Consider the following 23,739-nt stretch of genomic DNA (forward strand, 5'->3'; position numbering starts at 1 on the left):
GAGAAAGTGTAAAACTTGGTTGATAGGATGCTGTGATTCAGGAGATACATGTATGTGAAGTTTGATAACAAAATATGTGATGAGAAGAACACAACGTTATGTGTAAAACCAAAAGTAATCACCCCAGTCCAAATGATCCGTTTTCTTGATGGCATTACTCAGTATGTATTAATTGCTGTTATTATCATCATTTGGCCATCCATACATAATTGCAGTATACCAATGTCTGCCACAAGTTTTATTTGTGTCTTTACTTGTTTCTCTCTTTTTTTGGAAGAATGCCAATGATCTATATACCATCAAGAGTCAGAGAATTTACATAATGAACCACTCCATAACTAGCTGAATTAAAATTAGTTTCTTCTAGAAAGCAATTTTAATGACCAAGTCATAGCTTGTCAGATAATGTTTTCTGATAGCTAAATAGTGTCAGAGGTAATCCCCCTAGTGACAATATATTCTGTTTGAATTTTGTGGTTGCTTTGGATTCATAGTTCTAGTCAAAGTTTGCATTTAAAAGAAAGATTTTGATAGTGACTGTTAATGGAGTGAGCCATCACTTGTGTTGTATTCAAGTATTACGTGTGTTACATTTGTGTGTTTATAATGTTGAAATGTGGCTGAATGTTAGATGTTTAGTTTACTGTATATGCCAATTCATGAGTTGTTAAATTCTTGATTGTGGAAAACAGCGATGGCCGGAGAAATTGTGAAGAGTGCACATCCTTTCATACAGGAGGCACGTCAAGACTTAAGTGTATTATCATGCACCTTGTTCATGTATGTTATACTTTGTACCAGTACATGTGATGTTGTATGCATTATGTCGCATTCTTGTTGGGATCTGAGTTAATATTTCTGCATGTTGTTAAATTCATGAAAATGAAAACCCTGCAAAAATATGGCATATATCCGGGTTCGAAATTGGCGATGTTCCGCTGGCCATTGGCCACCCAAAATCACGTCGGACTAGCTAAAAATCATAAAATTCTGAAGTTACTAGACCGTCTGGCTAGCCAAAACATTGCTTCAGTGTCAAAATTGATTCTAAGTAGTCCGCCTGGCTAGTTTAAAAAAAAAGTTAAGTGTGACCCCTGTATATAGTATATGACAAAAACTTTGGCTCTGAGTGAAAAGAAATACAGAAAAAGGAGATTAATAAAAGAGGAAAATGAAGAAGAGAAGAAGGAAGAGAAGGAGAAAGAAAAAAGAAGAAGATAATCCAAAAGCTGTTGATTTACTGTACAGTCCATTTACTCTTTTATGATTTCAATCCATCAGAAAGATCTATGCTATCTTGTATCCTTGCCGTGGTGTCAATATCATGTGATACTAACATGGCAGATCAATCTTCACAAACTCAAGCAGTAAATTTTGCAAGTCATTTAATGAAAATTCAGGAGAAAGGGGCAAAATCTGTAGAATGTGTGTTGAAGTTAGATTCAATGAGGTACCAGTACTGGTTTGTTCTAGCTTATTATAGGTTTACAAAGTTTAACATCGCATAGGGTTCTGTGTTTCTGTCCAGAAGTTACAAATAATCATGTGTGTAAAGTCATGCTTGCACAGAGTGTAGTCTTATGAGTTCTGTGTGGAGAGACAGTTCGCTTATTTTTGTAAAGGTCATAAGGGGAAAATCGAAATCTATTTTTTCAGCAAATGACTAGCAACATAAAGCCTTTTATATCTGCCATATTTTTCCAGATTTATGAATTTTCTTGGATCTAAATCTCATTCTTGAAGGGACTTTTCCTTTTAACTGTAGTGTGAGGTTATTCAAAATATGACACACCCTACGCTAGGATCCATCTATCAACATTTGAATTATCCAAAGAGGTACCAAATTTCCTCCTACTGGTGAGATATACCCCTTTAAAGCACATCAGATTTGTGAGATGTTCTCTCCCATTAGGGCACAATTTTCTCTTGCAATGTGCTCCTGGAAGATAAAATAAAACTTTCCATCCCAGATTTATGATGGTGATAGTGAAGGAGTGAAATGAGTCATATGAAGTAAGTGAAGTGACTGTTTTTGGCTCCAAGTCTAGACTAAACTTGACCCCAGCCCAGAGTGATGCAGCGGGGTTGTTTCTAGTGTTCCACTGTGAGGCCTCTTGAAGGAGGAGAAGAGGAAGAAATGAAGATGATGCTTGACTGCAGACTGACCAGTGACCTGTGTCCAGTTTAACCCATTGAGGACGGTGTGATTTTACTTCAACACGCATTTTCCATAGACACTTGGCCGAGTATACTCGGGACTCGTCCTCAGCGGGTTAAAACTGGATTGGTTGTTAAGGAATATTTGTGCTGTTGCTAAGTGATCTTTCTTCACAAATTTAAATGATGGATGCAGTAACTTGTTTCATATTGATGTTTAAATTCCTGAAAGTGTGCTTTTGAATACTATAGTAGTCCTGTCTAGAATTTTGCATATTTTTTTTTTCTTCCACAATCTTTATACTCATTTGTATTTTTGTATCAATATTATCATTTTAGGTCATAGGTTATCATCTTGAGCTGGAAGTCACCAAGATTTTAATACTGGTTACTTGTTATATTGAGTTTATTCTGCAGTGGATTGTAATATAATGATTTCTTTTGTTCAACTTGTAATCTTGGCCAATTTTGATATTCATTACAAGAATTCAAAGTACTTTTTCTTTAGGGTAATTTCAAAGTAAAACTAATAGCAACTGAAAAAAAAAGAAGATGACTGCAACAGCATAGTATCTTATAAGCCTCTAGGGTTGAACATATATGGAAGGTATTGTATGTGTGCCAATCAGCCCAGTCAAATGCCTCTAAATTTTACATGTTGGCATTTTCATGTTTATTTACATGTTTTTTGTTATGGAGGGAAATTCTGTGCTAGCAAGGTCATAATTTTTCATAAATAAGACTTTAAAAAAAAAAAAACTTGTGCAAATTGGGTATCTTAGCATATAAAAGTTTTGCTATGATGTCTGTCCCCCCCCCCCCCGCCATATAGGTATCTTTGATAATGTGCATGTGTATACATAATGCGATTTATTCAATGTGTAACGCAGCTGTATTTTTGTAGTAATATCCATTGAAAGATATAATGTCTTTGTCATGTGTGTGATTTATCCAGCGTAAAAGACGGCATCGATATCGTCCGGGTGGTGGCGTTCTTCCCTCAGATGCTTCTGATTCCAGTAGTCTTTCCAGCCAACCTTCCACCCCTCACGGCTCACCAAGGCTTGCCGCACGTCGCTTCCATTCCAGGGAGAATCTGATGCCTCCACGCTCTCCGCCATCCACCATAGCGCCCCCAACGGCTAGAATCAGCCCTCTCGACATCTACCAGGGCAAGGACAAGATGGGTAATGGAAGTCTTGGATCACAACAAGCCAGGTTTTCAAAGTACGTACCCTTTCATTATGAATCATAACAGAATTAATTGAGGATATTGGAGCAGGAAATTGGTCCTACCTCCGTTTGTAATCATGATTATCATTGTGATTATCATTATTATCATTATCATTATTGTTGTTGTTGATTTTGTCATCACTGTTGTCGTCAGCTTCATCATCATTGTTATTGTTGCTAATATCATTGAACTGATATTTGGTTCAGTCAGTAGCACGTCTACCTCCCAATCCAATTAACCTGGGTTCGATTTCCCTAGTCTAGCTGAGTAATGTTGTGTTTGATTTTACTATCCCCTCTGGTAAGAGGCAAAACACTCGGAAAGGACATTTAATGAAGGTTCTGTGTGTGAGTTACTTGCAACTCACGCACATGAAAGAACTAACTTCATTCATTCATCGCAAAGAGCAGGGTGCTAACCTGATGAAGTGGTCCACCTACATGTATCTGCTCACACTGTAAGAAAAAGTAGGGGTATGACGCCAACCCCTTGTGGTTCACCCCAGTTGATGAGCAATAATTATCAAAGTGTATCATCAGGCACATTGTGCGACAGGAGAAGAAGACGAGTGTCATCATGCTAGCTGTCATCAGCACTTTTCACCAGTAACTCAGAGATGCTGAAAGGGGCCAGCAGGGTGTGGGAAGATGAAGAGACTTTGACCACCAGTGAGAATAGAGAGAAAGTTAGCTATTAAAAGCCTGAGTCTGGGAGATAGAAAGGATGTGCCAGAAAAGGATAACTGGCACCTATCAAAAAATATTTCTTCCAAAAGATACAATGATCTTTATTTGTCACTTCTACTGTTTCATATTATGCATCTCATCAGAAAGGCCTTTAGTCCAGTATGATTCCCTGTGAAGATGTCTACAGTGGTGTTTATCTTAAGTTTTAATGCAGAAGAGATGTATACCAAATCTCATAACCAAACTGAAGCAGATTGAAGACAGAGATAGCTTGATCTGATTTGACATTCATCTCTCAACCAATCAGCAATGAGTAAATTTGTGCTGTCATCGATTGTAGCCCGACTAGTCTTACAGTCCAGCAGTAGTAGTTATAGTAGTAATGCAATATTAGTAGTGATGGAAGCCATAGTTTCTAGGGCTCAAGCTGTAGATATCACAACCCTCTAACGTTGAACCCTTTGTAATAATTTGTTGATAACATGTAAGATATTCCAAGACGATATTTAAGTAAATAAGTCTGAGGCATGAGATAGAAGAGTTGAAACAGTCGATTGTAGCAGACTGTAACAAATACCCTGTCTAATGCTAGGAGGTGTAGTGTAATGCTATACACCTGTAACCTGTAGGGGGTCTGTAAAGGCTAGACTCTGCACATACTAAATTTCACACTGGGTGCCTGTGTATAAAATGATTAAAAAAAGGTTTGTACTACAGGTTATTGTGTTATAACTTATATGGTAGGAGGATGAAGGCAGCTTTACCATAAGAATGCATGAGTGAAGGTTCAAGGAAGCAGAACAAAAGAAGAAAGCATGAATAAATTCTACACAGGTGAACTTGTTATCAGAAGCAAGCAGTATTTTAATGGATTACATTGCTACAAGTGTACATTACTGGAATATGTGAGCCTTCGATGTTATCATCCTCATTCAGTTTAATTTGTTTTGGGTTTTTCAGAGTATTGGTTTCTCTGCTCAATGACCACAATAAATTCCACAAATCTATATATGGAGCTGTCGACATATGTACTACATGATGTGAAAGTATGAAAATCATCTGGACTTCCCCTTTGAAGAGTGGATGTTACAACGAGTCACAAGTGGCCACAAAAGTGTTTTCAATTACTGTAGAGTAGATAAGTAGATGACAGACCACTCATTGACTGATGATAATGATCTACTCTTCTTACAGTTACAGTGGCATAAGGGTGCATCACACTTTGAAGTACAGTTGAACCTCTCGTATCCGGACAAGTCGGGACCGGGGCTCATCCGGATAAGGGATTTGGCCGGATACGGGAGACTCAATGCTTTATACATGTACATATACATACACATGTACTGATGTAGCCCATTGTAGTACCACATGTAGTAATGTGTATACTGCAACCTTTTCATTGTTACACTCAGTAACAGACCCCAAAATAGAGGTTTGTGTTTGCAAGAATGAAATCATTTTCTTTTATATATTCTTGGGAAGATTTACCTAAATAATTATTAAGAAATGTATCAAATATGTATTTCATGTGTGTTTGTGTAGGAGTTCTCAAGGAGTTGGGAATCCCCCTTTCCTCCCGTAATTACTAAAAAAAAAAAAAAAAAAAAAAAATCACGGCGAGATTGCGTCCGTATAATAGAGAGATCCGGATAAAGGGAGGCCGGATAAGAGAGGTTCAACTGTATTGTGGAAGTTTATCAAAAGCATATTCTAACCCAAATCTCTTTACTTTTAAAGAGGAATCCTGTCCAAATATAAGTTAGTTTGATAAGAAAGAGTAAAAATATTATGAGTTCAACAGTAACAATTTGACTGAAATCGGATGAAAAATAAGGAAGTTATATGACATTTTGAAGTTTCGCTAATTTTTCAGAAAACAGTTCTTGAACAGTCAATATGAATTGTGCAAATGGCAAAATGAGCATGTCATCCCCTCACAACTTCCCATATAGTTTGTACATAAAATTTTTAAATGTCCAGTTCTTCATTCAAATGCAGTTATGCCAGAGGCTCAAACTCTGGTATATCTAACTTATGGCTATTCTAAAGCTATTCAACCAAGAATAACATCATGTTTCAGACTTCAATGACAGAAACATTGAATTTTCGTCATTTTTTTGTACACGCTCAATGGAAAATTGTGAGGTTATGACCTGGTTAGCTCACTCATTTGCATATTCATATCCACTGTACAAGAACTGTTTTGCAGAAATGAGCAAAACTTCAAAATGTCATAACTTCCTTATTTTTCTTCCTATTTCAGTCAAATTCTTATGTTGAACTCATAAGATTTTACTCTTTTTTATCAGACTTACTGATATTTGGGCTGGATTTCCCCTTTAAAAGGTACAACTGTATTATGTATTATTACAGGCATTGCTAAGTTAGCACACTGTTAGATTAAGATAACTTGCATGTGTCTCTGTTATGTATTCAGATTCGGGTATCAAACATTGATCTTTCCAATTCTCTGTGTTTGTTATGTAGACATATATACCTCATAGACAGATCCCAAATCACACTATAAGTGTGTTTAGAGAAGGGTCTTAAGTTGGAGGAAAAAATCTGTGTGGTTAGTCCTTGGTTTAGTGCATACATCTCAGTGTAAATTATGCAAGATGTTGTCACTCTCTTGGTAAAAGTTCAGCCTATTAGTACTGGTGAACTCACAATTACAGGGCAAAATTTCTAAATGTTGAATTTGTGTGCGCTACTAGACCTCCTCAAGTTATTCTTTCCCTCTCCCCTCCGTTCCCCTGTCATTACCCCCCCCCCCCCCTCTTTTGATCTCACACTCTCTCTCTCTCTCTCTAAATACTCTTTCTTTGCATGTGTATAAAAATGTCAGTGATATCAGAGTTCTGTTGCCAAAATTTCCAAGGGGTTTAAAGATGGCTGCTCTGACCTGACCTTAACCCTTAACTAGTACCATGACTTTGAAAATCTACTGATAATCCCTCTTTTGGCCTCTATCTTTGCAAGAGAGTGTTTATCTCGTAATATTTTTGAAAGTTCAAATCAGATGTCTGATCTAGAATTGAAGTAAGGAGTTGTGAGGTCAAAGAAGAGGACCCTGGGAGTGTTTGGGGCTCTCTGTGGCAGCAAACTTGTCACTAATTGACCTAGTGTTTATCAGCTGAGGATCATGGCAAATTGCTGCGTAACATGCAGTAAAGCCAAGTGAATCAGAGATAGAGCTACACACCCACACAGCTTGAAGACAGCAAGCCAAGTTTCTGGCAGGAAGATTGCTAACGACAGTACTAATTAAAAGAACCTCACATCAATGCCCTCAGCTTCCCCTCCCCTCATAGCCTTGTGTGCAACCACTTATGATTCCATAGCTTTAGTGTACATGTGTGACTCTGACCAGCTTCTAATTTGTTACCCATATGGTCAATTACACAACAGTATGAATAAGCTTGTTTGCTCTTTTTTGTTCAAAAACTCAAAGAAATATAAGAAGAAAGAGATTTGTCAGTGACTGTGTGAATTCATGGATCTGAGACCAAGATGAAAGAATGGGTTCAACTTTCGATATGCTTTGAGGAGGCCAGTACAAAATGTTGGGATGAGAAGCCTGAATAGACTTGTACAGCAGTTTGGAATCACACAGCTTAAAGATGATGAAATTGTGTCGACAGGATTGGCAAGTATTGCAGGCTTGAGAGCACTTTCTCTCTTGAATGGTGATTTTGATGCACCCAAAGTTGATATTACACTGACATGATCTTCATTAGGTCAAAGGTCACACTGTGCGCTGCCTTTTGATCACAAGTTTTCATAGAAACAAAGTGATCTATATTGCCATTCCATGTATAAATGGTTTGTATATGTTGGCCAAAAATCATGGAATAAATCTTCCTTTTTTAACAGAAACTTGAAGTACTTGCTTGTATTCAATGTTTTCTTTTTGTTTCAAAGGAAAGAAATGTCTTCATCTATAGTTTGAGTAAGCTGTAGAAGTACTCCGAGAGTTCACTGGCCCTCTCTTGATCATTATGTGGAAAAAAAAGAAAAAAAGAACACATTGATATCATTTGTAGCCTTGGTACCAGTGATATTGTCATGGTTACTGATTAAATATCCCCAACATACTCTGAGTAAGGGGTGATTGGGCATTAGAAGGGGAGGAGCTGCTGTATGTCATCTACAGTCACTTTGTATACATCTTTCCAGAAATACATGTATGCAAAGAAAGCTTGTGATAGGATAGTTTGATCACGGCAAAATATCACAGATTGGATGAAGTATGTCTGGAGACATTTTGTTAAAGGAACCAAGACTAACAGAGCACCACCACGGTGCTCTATGATGTATTGTATTAATTACATTGCATGTTTGTTTGTTTTTTTAATTGTAGCAAAAACCAACAATTTATATAAGAAGTTGATTTGATTTTTTTTTTAAATGGCTGAGGCAGCACAATCCAGTACATACTATAGGTAACTGACTGTCATTAATTCAACATGCCCTAATTTGTCACTTATATGTGATCTTGATAATTTTTATCTTCTAATTACTTCACAGAAGTGAAGAGACTTTTAAATCCTATAGGAGATCTGCTTCCATACTGCACAGTGACATAGAGCCTTGAAGTGAAAGATTTATATCAGTTTGATGGCTATATTAATCTTAGATTATTATGTTACTCTTAAAGTAATATCCTGTCATTTTTTATTTATTTATTTATTTTTTTTTTTTGGATGGCAGGTAAACATGAATTCAAAATATGGATGCAGTTCACCTGATGGATTATTGTGTACCTATTGTTTGGATGACTGTTCAGGGAATAAAGAATAGGCCTGCTGTCAAAGTGTTTGACGATACTACAGATAGGTAATGGGTATTCAGTTGTAATACAAGTCGTATTTGTGATCGTATGTGAGTTTTGATAATTCTGTGGACTTCTGTTAGGTTGTGAATGATATGATGTTAGTAATGATCAAAACTGAAAGAGAATAGAGGGCCTTCTTGGTGAGGGATTGGCCAGGAGCTTATTGTGGGATGAAGGGAGGCTTAGTGGAGAGCCTGCAGATCAACAAACTTATGTTGACCTATTGGAAACCAGGGGGATGTGGAATTATCAATTAGTGGTTTGTTGAACTATTCATCAATATGCTGTAGTTTCTTTTTTATAAGACAGATATATTTCTAGTACAAATTTTGATATGTTTGTAGCATTTGCTATCCACCTACAAATTACAATATTTGTACTTCAATATGTAGGGAAACTAGTTTCAACCAAAAGCTGTCTCATTGCATGAAACATTTTAATGATGTTTTTAGTAGATTTGTTCTGGAAGTATTTCACAAAATAGGTACACATGTTACTTATAATACTCTGTACATTCTATCAACATGTATATGTCTTCCCATAAAATGTTGCATAGTTCCAGGTGGGCCATATGTTGTTGCAGACGTGTGTGCTACAAGTTTACAGTATTTGTACTTCCTGCACAGTCCCATGCATTTTACTTGATGTGGGTCTGTTAACCAGGAAAGTGGAAGACACTTCCACCTCCCTGTGTTAACAAAGTTGCAAGATTGTAGCAGTAGCCACAGAGCTCTTAGAAGACTTCTTCCTTAGTCAATTAAGCAGCATGTTTGTTTAAGTCATGAGCCCTACTTGAACTGCAAAAACATTGAGATAAAGATGATGACAGTTACAGAGGTTTAGGCAGGCAACTGTTAATTCATCAGAACTTATTTCAGGTGAAGAAAAGTGCCCTCAATGAGACTTACAATATAATTCTTAGAGAAAGCCTTCATGTCATGGAAATACAGCACCATGGCTCGTCTTCATGATGTATTTCCCACCCCATACGATGATTACCGGAGCTACCTACCATCTTGTGCGTGCTCCTTGGTGATTGCGTCACCATGTGGTTCTAATTCATTTATTAGAATTGATTAGCCCTAATTTTGTCATCAGCCTCCCATGCCGTAGCATTCAGACATCGTTTCTTAGACAGAAGTTTTAACAGTTACACCAAGAATTCAATATTGCACCATATCGGTGCTGGAATTTAATTTTCGAAATTTTTACCATCGGAGGAATGGGATGATAGAGATTCACGTGAGTGAGGAATCCAGAAAAGATTTGTTGACAGTTTGCCTCCTCGTAGATGTATGGGCAGTGTCTCCCCCCCCCCCCCCCCCTGTGAATAAGCTGCTAAAAGGAAAAGTAAGGAATGAGTAGACGTTGATTATGGCACTAGTGCTTAGGCAAATTTGAGATTGGGAAAGATTCTTTACTATTCAGTGGTATCTGTCTGATCATTCCATGAATCTATTTGTGTTACGTTGTACATTTTGCTCCATCACATGACATTTTCATGTCAAATGGCAGCTAACATTTGCTGTGTTCCTCCCTTCTTTTAGTCATATAAACATTTGGTAGCTTTCCCATCTACTTTATAACTAAATAACTAATACACTTTTTTTTAGTTTTTAAAGTTTGATCATTTCGTCATTGTGATATATATTTTTTTAATTGCAAATCAGCAACATTGTTATAGTGTATAAATCATAATTTTTGGCTGTAATATGTTTAGAGATCTCTTTCTCAGAATATGCACCAGTTTGTTGTTTTATCAGGGTTTTTTTTTTGGGGGGGGGAGTGGGGAGACTGTTTTGTTTTGTTTTTTGTACCGAGTTGAGTTGAAGTGGAATTTATTGCTCAAATTTGATGCATTTGGAATCATGAAGGGTGTCATACCCTAAAGAATTTCCTTGTGACAAGACTAGGGAGGGGTTTTGTCATGTGACCAACTGTTCATTATGAGCTGACATGTAAGGATACAGGCTGTTTGCAGTGTGTGGATGTGGGGAAGATGGCATCCCCTTCACTACTAGCAACATTTCACAACCTGTCATGTGTGGTGGGTGGATGAAGACGATCCTTCCGTCGGAATGCTGGGAAGATTTCCTCTCCGCGCCTATTTGGAGTCTAGATGAAAACGTGTGGAAGCTTTTAAAGCAAGATCACAGGATATACATGTACTACCCTTTGGATGTCATTATGAGAAAAATAACATAAAAAATGACCCAATTGTAGTCTAAAGCCTGATGAAATTGCAAAGTTTATGCAAATCTTAAATATTGTAGTCTGCTGTGCAAGGATCTGAAATCTAGTACTGTAGATATCAAGATATTTATTACTGTGGCTCCCTTTGCAGAGAATTCAGTAACATCCATACAAGAGATGTAATGTCTTCATAGAGATGTACTGATTGTAAAGCAAGTGTGTATTTTGTACAGGTCTGTGTTTTAAACAAAGAGAATGGCAGGGATGTTGATTTAGCAGTAATATCCAGAAACATTAGTTCCAGATTCTCTGTTGGAAGTGTTAGTCATATGTAGATCTAGTTCAGTGAGTAAAGATTAGGCATTAGAATTAATAGAGACACTGCTGTTTCATTACCATGAGAAGAAAATTTCCTAGGTTGTGCTAAAACTTCACAGCTGTTCGCAGTTTTGGCAGAGTTGATATTCTATCAGAAGTGGCCCCTCCACTCTAATAAGATTTGCACAAATCAAACCACACACGATAACTAGAGGAGATCGCACAGGGAGTGCTTGATATGAAACGAGGGATATTTTAGCTTCATGTGGGCCGTTGCAGTGCTTAATTCAGTTGATGAGCCCTGTTTCCTCTATGTCTATGAGATCCAAAGCCGTGTGGATTGTATGTTGGAAATTGGATTCTAAATTTCTGGGCTACTAACCCAGTTTGTATCATTTTTCCTCATCTAGGCCACTGACAACATTGGAACTCACACACAGGTGTAGGTTAAATACTGTCTGAACTCAGAGGCCCAGTGGCTTGTGACTCATGATATGATGGCTATAGGTTCAAATCCCTTCTTGATATGAAACGGTACCCATATATGGCATCGGGCCAAATTCAGTGGAAGAGGAATTAAAGGGGAAATCCATTCCAAATATAAGTTAGTCTGATAAGAAAGAGTAAAATATTAAGAGTTCAACTGTAAAATTTTGATTGAAATCGTGTGAAAAATAAGGAAGTTATGACATTTTGAAGTTTCCCTAATTTTTCAGGAAATGGTTCTTGAACGGTCAATATGAATATGCAAATGGCAAAGTGAGCATGCCATCCCCTCACAACTTGCCATATAGTTTGTACATAAAATTTTGAAATTTCCAGTTTTTCATTCAAACACAATTATGCCTGAGGCTCAAATCCTGATATATCTAACTGGTCACTATTCTGAAGATATTCAACCAGGAATAACATCATGTTTCAGACTTCAATGACAGAAACATTGAATTTTCGTCATTTTTTTTTTTCACGATCAATGGAAAATTGTGAGGGTATGACATCGTCAGCTCACTCATTTGCATATCTATATCCGCTGTACAAGAACTGTTTTGCAGAAGTTAGCGAAACTTCAAAATGTAGTAACTTCCTTATTTCTCACCTGATTTTGATCAAAATTTAACCATTGAATTGGAAATATTTTACTCTTCCTTATCAGACTAAGTTATATTTGGACCAGATTTCCCCTTTAAGTATACTGAAAGTATAATCTCCATGCTTTGAAGTGTATGTACTTCAGTGCTCTATGAATTAATATACCAAATTAATAACTAAATTGACATTAACATTCACAGGAATGCTGACTTCATTATATTTGTGATGAAAACTGACTCTAAAGAAAAGAATTGAACTGCTGTATAATCAGATAAAAAAAGCGGAAAATGTACGGATATGGATGACTTCCAATTGATGCAAATGTGTGATGTATATAGGCTTGTATCCAGCCAGATCAATATCCTGTCCTATTTTTCCTAATTGTCACAGCAGTTTGCTTTGTCTGCTGCAACACAATGGGTTCTCTGATCCACATTTTGAGGGATAGGATCTCCAACTGGGATTTCAGTTTTACACAGATCTCAAGTTTATGATATTATCTTTTCATGGATCCTCAAATCTTCAAATTATAGCCACACATGATGAATATGATTAAAAACTGTTGTAGAAAGCATGGCTATAGACATCTCATAGTCCTGACTCTTGTCATTTCTACTCTTAGGTTTGAATCTCTCCCAGTTCATTCTGTGTTGTACCCAAGTGTGTGCTGCCAAACTGGTTAACAGTTTACAAGATTAGCACTCAACATTGTCACTTTCAGGATGACTTTCATCCATTCTACTTTTTGGTAGTCACACCTACAGAGGTAATAGGGAAACAACAATACACTTCAAGTGGACTTTAGTACCATGTGTAAAATAAACAAGTAGGCAGAAGTCTCATTCAAATCAAAATCAAAATAGAAAAAAAAGTTTAAGTTTCTGTTTCAATTTATTTCATACTTCTCATATAATGTTACATAAAAGATAATACCTCAAATTCTTGTACTTTGTCAATGGTAAACAAATAAAAGAATATACGTACAAAATATACACAGTAGTTATGATGAGAAGTGGTAGAAAGTGATATTCAAGTTGTAAAAGAGAAGTATGACGGGACCTACGTAAAAGCAAGCAAAAGAAAAAGTGAAATTGAAGTCTCATGTATTTAATGTGAATGGGGAATTTTGTTGCAACTGCTTTGCAAAACAGATATGGCATTGATGTCACTGCGTCACTAAGGCTTGTACAAAAACAAGCAAAACTAGACTTAGAAATTCGTCAAGACTGGCAAATTAAGTGATTCATTACATCATCCATGATTTAGGGTGATTGACCATGTTATTTTGAGGTGGCCATGTTATTTTGAGGTGTTCATTGAAGAATACAATGTAGATGATGAAATCCCCCCCCCCACAAAAAAACAAACAAACAAAAACAAACACCCACATTCACCAGATTTCGAACCTGGTTATGTAACCTTTGAATCTTCCGAAAGATGAGCTATAGGTTCTGCCCATACACCATATGTAATGCACTAAATCTCCCTTAATCGAAGCCTAAATTTCAGTATCAACCAACCAAATTCTTAAACATGATACCAACATCTAATCAAATGATGGAGGGTTGATTACTTAACAAGAGCCCACAAGTGTCAGTTACAATATTTAAAGATGGGAGAAAATCACCTCAAAGAATAAGTGAACTATTTGCTCAATGAACAAACTCATGTCAATTGGCATTTTGAGAATGAAATTGACTGCCATTGACATTACATGTGAAATGGTTACATTTTGATAGATTAATTTCAGTTGTTTTTTCTCAGTGATGACATCAAATTTAAAAAAAAAAGTTAGTGTCTATTTGAAATTGAATTCTATTGGCTACAACATAAGAAATCTTGAGTGCAAATTTATGAGAAACTTATTGGGCAATATTGTCACCTCATCTTATTTTGCTTTTTAAAAGGTGATACCATTCTTTTTTTGATACACATGTTAAATTTAAGGATTCCTTTACATTTTGTATCTTTCAGGTCTATGTGAAACTTGTAGCATTCTGTATGTTTATTTTTACATCTCCCCTTGACAGATTGATGTCGATCTGAACGTTGTGTGGCCTTTCACTAGTGAGTGCATGGTGTAGGGTTGGGTGTGGTCTGGGGTGATGGTATGGGATATAAGGTCAAGACTTTGCCCATGTTTAACATGAGCCCCTTCTTCCTGACTCTAGTCCTTGAGATCCTGGGGGAGCTCTTCCTGGATGGAGGGAGGGGTTGGGGAGGGGTGGGGGATGGGGGCTTGATTTATCAAGCCTTCAGAGATGGAGTTGAGAGGAAGCTGCTTCCCTGTAGCCATGGCAACGTGACGGTCTGGAGGTTGACTCCAGACTAGGAAGGCAGAGCACATCTCCTGTCTTCTGAACTCCTTGTCACTGGCCTTATGTCCCATCAGCCTTGTTTCCCATCAACCCAACACTCTCTTCATAGAGTTTCACAGCTGCATCTTGGTTTCTGCTGTAATGAGGTGTATTCTGTTCTATCGTGATAGACAAAGACATCATTTAGTCATAAAGATGCCAATTAACCTCTTTTGGGAAAAAGTGATGATCAACATTAATCTTGTCAGTCTACCTCATCTCATATCATCTTGTTATTGTTCCATCATTACAAAGCAGTGCACATGTTAGTGAAGTACAGTTTTTAGCATGATTTCTTTTAAGGGCCTGGAGTACCTTATGTGGATCATTGTGTGGGTTTGATAGAACTTATATCCTTATGTAGCCAAAATCACAATTTATGCACTGAATTATATCAAATTATCTTCCCCATTGTTAGGGACCTCTTATATAATATTGTTTAAAATGCTAGCCATCTTGTAATTTTTTGAAAAGCAATTTGTGTAAGAAATTAAAAAAAGAAAGAAAAAAAGAATGTCTATTTTTGGTGATATTATATAAGTAATGCCTGATTCATGTTTGAAAACTCCAAGGTCAAGATGGTTTATAGCAAAGTTACAGGAGAGCTATGGTGGTAAGCTTCATATATCATCTATCAGTAAGAACAAGAAGACAAGTGAACAAACAAAGGAGCAAGCAAGCAAGCAAGCAAGAAAAATAGAAGAAGCAAGCAATACAAATTTTCAAGACCAGAGATAAGACCAATAATACCACAAGAAGACAAGTAGATTTGTCAGAGTGCAGTGATGTAAGTGATTGCTATGTGTGGCACTGTGATGAACCAAGGAGAAAAGTACAATTTATGTTCTGCACTTCTTGTATACTTTGTGTAAGTAATGTACATGTCTGTTTTTGTCTGACCGATATGGAAAAATAGATTGATGTATAGCTAGGTAAATAAATATTATGGGAAGTAGATATAGATACAAAGAGACAGGAAAGAAGAAGACAAATGGGGGGGGGGGGCAAGATTTAGTTGACATGTCATAAGCAATTGAGTGACAAATTTCCTGGCTACTTCATCAGCGATTAGCCAGATTAACCTCCCCCGAATCTACTTAATACTCAAGGCTTTTCCTTATTTTCTTCTCCTCCAGTAATAGAGTCATGAAATCCAGCCACATATGGCAATGACAGAGGAACATTCATGTTACTCCAGTAAACTGAGCGGCTGATTCCCCCGTTTTCTCCCAGTAGAGTGAGAGAAATTAGAAACAGACCAAATCTCTCATTAAATCCCTATCACTACACTCTCTCTCTAAATAGGCAATATTTGGGTGGGGCTCACAGGAGGTCGCAATCATCATCAAATTGCTCTCATTTCCTGCCGGTTTTCTTATGAATGTGACAAGATCATTTCCATTCACAAAAAAATGTACTTCATAGTGATAACTACTTTTTTTTTCTCAAACTATGAAGCAACCAATGGCACCAAGCAAAACATTCTTTTTAACTCATCATCATTCAGAAATATGTGTTCAGAAACTTTTAAATGTATGTTTACGTGTTATCTTCCTTCATGCTCACCTTAATAGTATGTCTTCAATATTCACCCAGGGGTATACAACAGGTTCAGTCAAAAGGTGTGTTGGAGCAAAGGCATTGGTATCCTAGTTCACACTGCTAGAGCCTCAAGCCACAGCTAGCCAATAAAGAGCGGATAGATACCTCTTTTTTTTTTTTGTAATGCCATATTTCCTGTGATATCAGCCAAGGTTTATTTGTAGTTCTTGAACAAATATTTCCTGTCATTCACTGTCCAAAGTATGTACTCTGGATACAGCAGCAGATCAGGAGGGCAAAAGAATATAACCGTGATAGGAAAACGGTGTATTCACACTACTACTAAAACAAAAAGCTGAGGGGAAGAAGGTGTTACCAATAAGAACCAAGGTTGTGAGGATTTCTAGGATGTGAAGATAACAAGGTTTTATGTACTATGTAGAAGAAATGTTTGTAACAGAAGGCCTTGTCATAATATATGTAGCTTGCAGTAGTTTATTCTTGTGAATCAGAGGTTAGACAAAAGCAGGCCTCGAATTAACCGACGGCCACCGACGGCCATGGCCGTCGGTGCCCCTCTCGTTGGCCGCAATGCCCTTTCTTCCGTGATCAAAGTTACGGCCAAAAAAAAATGTGCCCTTTTTCTTGTGGCCGTGGTGCCCTTTTAGAATGAAAGTTCTTGTATATGACGTATAATATGCCCTTTCTCAAAGTCTACACTTCAATAAGCTTGAACAAATTAATTTCCTCATCTCAAATATCATACCTTCTGTTCAGTTCACTCGCGTCCCACTATTCTTATCTGATTCAAACTCAACGAGACGACGTGTACGTACACTTGTACTTATGTACGTACGGTACGGCCGACCGGCTTTGACCGTTCCGACTGCCTCGTACTGCGTACGTACGGAAGTACGTTGATGGTGTCTGTACGTCGAGTGTCGCAATCAGCGGTTGAGCGCGTTGGGTGGGTGCAGTATGTGCATGCGTGTGTTACTGTGGGCAAGTGGTCGCAAGCCATGTGCCAGGCATGTCGGACGGCTGCGAGTATTGCCATCTCTCTCGCTCTGCATTCATGCTCGCATGCGCTGAAGTAAATGTGATCGAGGGCACGCATGCGAAAAAAAGTGAAATAAAATGTTCAAAAAATTGTGCAGATCCCCGACCCCCGTAACACTGTATGTGAACACGGGTTGGCTGGTTAGTTGAAAGTGTTCCTCAAAGTGCCCTTTTTGATTTTTGTTCCTCAAAGTGCCCTTTTGTTCCTCAAAGTGCCCTTTTTGTTCCTCAAAGTGCCCTTTTTGTTCCTGAAAGTGCCCTTTTCGTTCCTGAAAGTGCCCTTTTTGTTCCTCAAAGTGCCCTTTTCGTTCCTCAAAGTGCCCTTTTTGTTCCTCAAAGTGCCCTTTTTGTTCCTCAAAGTGCCCTTTTTGTTCCTCAAAGTGCCCTTTTTGTTCCTCAAAGTGCCCTTTTTGTTCTTAAAACTGCCCCTAGGAAAAAGTGTGCCCCCCTTTACAGGAAAAAAGGGGCACCTTCAAAGAAAAGGGGGCACATTTTGATGGTGCCCCAAAAAGTATAGGGGGGAGGGGGTATGTGCCCCCTGCCCCTGTTTTTGTAAATCCGAATATTCTAACGTTGATTATTCCGAAGCGGTATTAAAACCAGGGCCCTTTCTAAAAAGATTTATTACAATGCAACTCAAAAAATCAAATGCAGGTGATATCAAACCACACGCAACTTTTGCATTTAAACGCAATTGCGTTGCTGAAAAGACTTGCGTTTGATAATCATATGAAACTAGAAAATAATTGTTACGAACCTGAAACTCGATTGCGTTTAAACGCAACTCTAAAAATAAAATGCAAGTCCATCAAATCACACGCAACGATGTATTTAAACGCAAGAGCGTTGCAGAGAAGACTTGCGGTTTTTGTACGAAACTAGAAACTGCGTTTAAATAAATCTCTATACATCTACGGAAATGACGGAAGTGCGTTATTGTTGAAAAGACTTGCATTATTTTTTTCATTTCGTATAAGCAAAATTAAAAATTAAACGCAACTCTGAAAATCAAATGCAAGTCCATCAAAACACATGGCACGCTGAAAAGACTTGCGTTTGATAATCACACGAAACTAGAAAATTGTAGGAAACTTAAACTCAATTGCGTTTAAACGCAACACTAAAAATCAAATGCAAGTCCATCAAATCACACGGAACGCTGAAAGACTTGCGTTTGATAATCACACGATACTAGAAAATTGAAGGGAACTTTTTTTTAAACTCAATTGCGTTTAAACGCAACTCTAAAAATCAAATGCAAGTCCATCAAATCACGTATCGGTGTATTCAAACGTAAGAGCGTTGCAGAGAAGACTTGCGGTTTTTGTGCGAAACTATAAGAAATTGCGTTTAAACGCATCTCTAAACATCTTCGGAAGTGTGTTATTGTTTAAAAGACTTATCGTAAGCAAAATTAAAAATTAAACGCAATTCTGAAAATCAAATACAAGTCCATCAAATCACACGGAACGCCGAAAAGACTTGCGTTTGATAATAACACAAAACTAGAAAATTGTATGAAATTTAAACTCAATTGCGTTTAAACGCAACTCTAAAAATCAAATGCAAATCTGTTTTTAAAACGCAAGAGCGTTGCAGAAAAGACTTGCGGTTCTTGTCCGAAACTAGAAACTGCGTTTAAACGCATAAAAATGTACGGAAGTGCGTTATTGTTGAAAAGGCTCGCATTATTTTTTATTTCGTAACGGAACTTTCGCCGTGACCGAACTTAGTCTGCACTTGCAGGGGAAAGACATCGCAACATTTACACGTTTCAAACTACCGAAACGCATGCTGCTTCACAAAATGTCAATGAAAAAAATGATAACGAATTATTGTTAAAGTTCGCTATGCCCAAGTTTTAAATCTCAGTCCAAAGTTAAATTAGTCCGACAATGGTAAGAGGTTTGTTTTTACGGAGGTTATAGTAGTCCGAAAGATGTCGTTTTCGGATGAACAAACTTTTCTTCTTATTATTTCAGACAGGTCCGCGCCGTACAGAGCGGTAGTTATAATGTTGCGAATCGGAGCAGAACAAATATGGCGACTTAGGGAAGGAAAATCACACATATTTCAACTCAGTCGGCACTGAAAAATAATCTCGACAGAATCATGCGAAATCACACGCATATCTTCCCAGCAACGCACTTAAATTTAAATCGCAAAGTTTAATTCAATTTTGGGGAATTTGCCTTTGATATTTCAAATTAAGTTTAAAACGTTAAGTGTCTAGAAACGGGCCTAGGTTTCCGATCCCGCTCTCTCAAAATCTCTCTAGAGATTTGGGAATTGTGCGTTGTCGTCGTTACTAACCCGCGCAAGATTTAGGCATGAACTAAAACATTATTGTTGCTCATGTCAGTAGGCATGTTTTGGCGGCAAAAGGAGTAAGATATATGGGTAGTGATCTGCATCGTGATCCAAATCTTACTCTGTACAGAGGAAATTAATTTTCATTTATAAGTCGACAAAATGTCGACTTACGCGTACTGTAAGTCGACGTGTTTTACTCACTCCCGATTATGTCGACTTACGCGAGGTTGACTGTATATATATTATGTATTGGGGGGGGGGGGGTTGTTGTTAGAATATGAAAAAAACATAAAATTCTTGCAACGTCGCAAAAATCACCCTTTAAAAAAACACCCAACATGCCCTTTTCAATGTGGCCTTGGTGCCCCTCTGACTGACCTAAGTGCCCTTTCATGGCTGGCCTCTTGGAAAAAGTGCCCTTTTCTAAATGGCCTTGCCCCTCCAAAATCCTATTTCAAGGCCTGCAAAAGAAATAGTACAGACACCTTTTTCAGAGGCAGTTGTCGCCCAACACAAGGTTCTGAGACATACAATGTGGATAGGACAGTTACTCAACAGATTAGTGGTGGTCTCAAATGATAATGATAATGAATAACATTTATATAGCGCTTAATACTGATGTTTCTAAGCGCATAAAACAAATGTATGTTAAAAAAAAAGAAGAAAGAGTTCAAGGGTAAGCCGGTTTGAAGTTAGCTATGTGCACATTGGTACAAATGTGAAAGTGTTAAAGAAGGAAAAGAAACGAGAATCTCTCCTTTGTACCCATGCGCTGTATCGCAGGTGTGATAAATTGCTTTGACAACAGGTAGCACTCCTGTTTAAATATTCGTCATTCCTCAATCGCTATAAACCTAGCAAGCAGCAGTTTGCTGCCCCTTTCTTTATTTTCGGCAGCAACTGTTTTGTGTGCAGAGGACAGGACATGCGAACTAAAATCAGTAAAAGATTGTGCTGCATTACAGTACTACCTCATTTTTCATTGATTTTATTTCATTAAGTTCATGATAATTACGAGGATGCTTAAAAGGCATCAGTGATGTAGTTTTATACAGTCAGTATCCCTCTTTCACACCAGACATTTTTATTGATGAAGATTGCTTGTCGTCAGGAGAGATCATTTAACATTGATTGGACAGTTTGTCTAGTTTGCAGAATAACAGGTGAACTCCACCATCTATCCCATGTAGCCTCAAAACTCTCAAGCTCTATACATCCTTTTAAAGAGATCATATAGTTTTGGTTCAGATCTCCAGGTTTGTAACATTTCTTTGGTGAGATAATGAGAAACCTTTTTATGAAATATGGAAGAACATGTAATTCCAAGAGGAATTCAATGTTTATTTGATAAAAATTGGTTTTGAAATGGCTGAGATATCCAAAACAGACGGATCCTAATAAAAGGTGGGACCCATCTTTTATTGTGATTGCTTTGTTTTACCTTGTTTTTGGATGTCTCAGCAATTCCAAAACCGATTTTCATCGAGTAAACTTTGAATTCCTCTTAGAATGGTAAGGCCTGTACTATTTCACAAGTGGTTTCATGGTATCCCACAAAAAGTTAAATGCCCAATTCCCATCTCCACCAATACTATACTAACCCTTTAAAGGAAGGGGGTACCTTTTACAGACCTCCTAAAATGCAGCAAAACATTAAATATGAACCTCAGGGGACTTGTTTAGGCCACTGCTGAGAAATTTGAAGTCAACAGTTATCTACAATTTGAATAATGCACAAAACTCAACTACTCAGTAGTTCTGTGTGTCAGCCACACTTGAGCCTTTTTGTTGCAGTCTTCTGTATTTTTTTATCTATAAACACAAATCTAAAAGTATAAGAGCTGATGTAATAACATATAGAGTGTGTGGCAAGAACGTATACAGAAATGTTTGTAAGTTTTGATGAACTTTCTTCACAAAATATACATGATGGACACACATGCAGTGCATGGGTCTGCAAAGGTAGCCTAGTAATGTACTAGAATTTACGGTGAGCCCCGAAAAAAATTCAATTCAAAATCTAACGGTCAATAAAAATGTACTAAATGTTACCTTCCACTTTCAATACTTTATGGGAGTTTCTAAAATGATACTCTCTTCAACATACCACTGTATTCATACAACTCTTCATATAAGGCATGCAAATGGGATTCCCTACCTTTAAGGCCTCAAAACTTTGTTCAATCCAAGTTCTTTGTTTCATCGATCCAAATGTGTGAAGTAGTGTCAGCAGGAAGACACTTGTAGGTATTCTCTATCTGAAAAGCAGTACTCACAGTTGTTTGGTCTGAACTGCAAGACAATGCAAGGAGGAGCAAGTGGTGTTGTGATTGTAACAGCTTCCATTCTGTGTCATGAATCATGGCAGAAGACTACACAGTCTGTAACAGGTGGGACTGTCAGGGCCTTCAACCCTGGCTGTAGTGTTGGAGATACACCTACATTATATCGAAAAAACTTTTGTTTGTTACTCATATGAATAAGACATTATATGACAAGTTTGCAAGTAATGGGTAGACAATACAATTATGTAAGGACCACAAGATTGACAATTTAAGCGATAATTGTCATTTTCTTTCAGCAAATATTTGACCATTCTAATATCCACCCCTTTCATTCTCGCCCTTTTTTTAACAAAATAAATTGATTCTCACTATGTAGGCAGGATGCTCAAGTATATTGCATTGTTTGCATATTCTTCATTTCGTAAAAAAAAAAACTATTTATGTATCAGAAAAGTTTATTCCAAATAAAAAGTAGGGCTGTGAAGGGCTTTTGTGATTTAGAAGGAAAAGATGGTCATTTGAAGTATGATGTATTTTGTACAGGGTGCAGAAAGAAAACACCTTCCAGTTTTTACATAGCTCTGAATTCTTTATGATTTGCTGTCTTACAAATTTGTCAAGGTGCTTCAAAAATATAAAATTTATACAATAGCAATTCTTATTCTCATGTTTTCAAAAGTCACAGATGTGATCATGCAACAGTCATCATTCTACCCACGTTACATACATAGTGATAATACTGAGCCCAGTGTGATTTATAAGGAAGTACAGATATTGTCTTTTATGTTACAAAGGTATTATATACAGGTGTATAGCGTCATGAACTCACTAGCTAGATATATCTTGCTACTTGCTGTTACTCTTCTACTCATGCTTTGATCAGCATTCCAAATATTTTGTTAGTATCAGAAATTTTATCACATAAGTGCAGTGTTCGGGTAACATGTTGAACAATGATTCTCTAGTTCCTTTACACACGAACACCAAACAATGTCACCTTAGGGTTGTGACCTCCTATCTTCAGTGTGACCCTGCTTGCCCCTCAATGCAGACATCTGATACAACAACCACACAATGCCATTTCTTCTCATCCAAGGAATCAGATAATTTTATTCCAGCTTTCATTCCATTCTCAGATGACAAAGTCATTTCAATTGTTTGTCCCCCCCCCCCCCCCCATTTGACATGAAACTTGTATAAACAATAGTTCATGGGACCCAAAATATCAGCGGGATGACGCAGCCTCCTACAGTCCTAGATGGGAATGCAGCCAAACATGGACTTTATTTTTGAAGCCTGTTGTCTCTCCAGAGTTACATGTCGAATCATGGATGACAGAGTGTAGTGTCCTCCCTTTTGTGTGACAAGGCTGTATAGATTTTGGGCTCTAAATGTGTGAGTGTGTTTCAACATGACCACACTGTGTTGACAGTTAAGCTGAGATAACAGTTCAGTTGAATTTCTACTCCAGGATTCCAGGCAAGCTATATCCAAAGTTTTGTGTGCCAGAAGTTTGTTTAGTCCATCACCAATCCGTGGCCACTGACTTGCCTTTCCCCCTAGGGATAGTGGTCATTTTAAGCCCTGTGTCATCACATTATCCTCTACAGAGTAAACTCTTGGATAACTCTGTGGGATACAATCAAATTACTCAATGCATGATGTTGGC

At 37.5% G+C, this 23,739-nt stretch overlaps 1 protein-coding gene across 1 annotated transcript in view; it reads left to right on the forward strand.

The window, feature by feature from the left end:
- The window catches only part of LOC139722359 (uncharacterized), a 184,011-nt gene that overhangs the window by 57,554 nt on the left and 102,718 nt on the right, over positions 1-23,739 (forward strand). Inside the window, exon 6 of the mRNA XM_071633668.1 lies at positions 3,113-3,384. Coding sequence (XP_071489769.1) covers positions 3,113-3,384 — 272 coding nt within the window. The remainder of the gene's footprint in view (positions 1-3,112; positions 3,385-23,739) is intronic.

Source organism: Diadema antillarum, unplaced genomic scaffold (genome assembly GCF_040938485.1).
Source record: "Diadema antillarum isolate AM-2024a unplaced genomic scaffold, OU_Dant_1.0 scf00000163, whole genome shotgun sequence".
NCBI lineage: Eukaryota > Metazoa > Echinodermata > Echinoidea > Diadematoida > Diadematidae > Diadema > Diadema antillarum.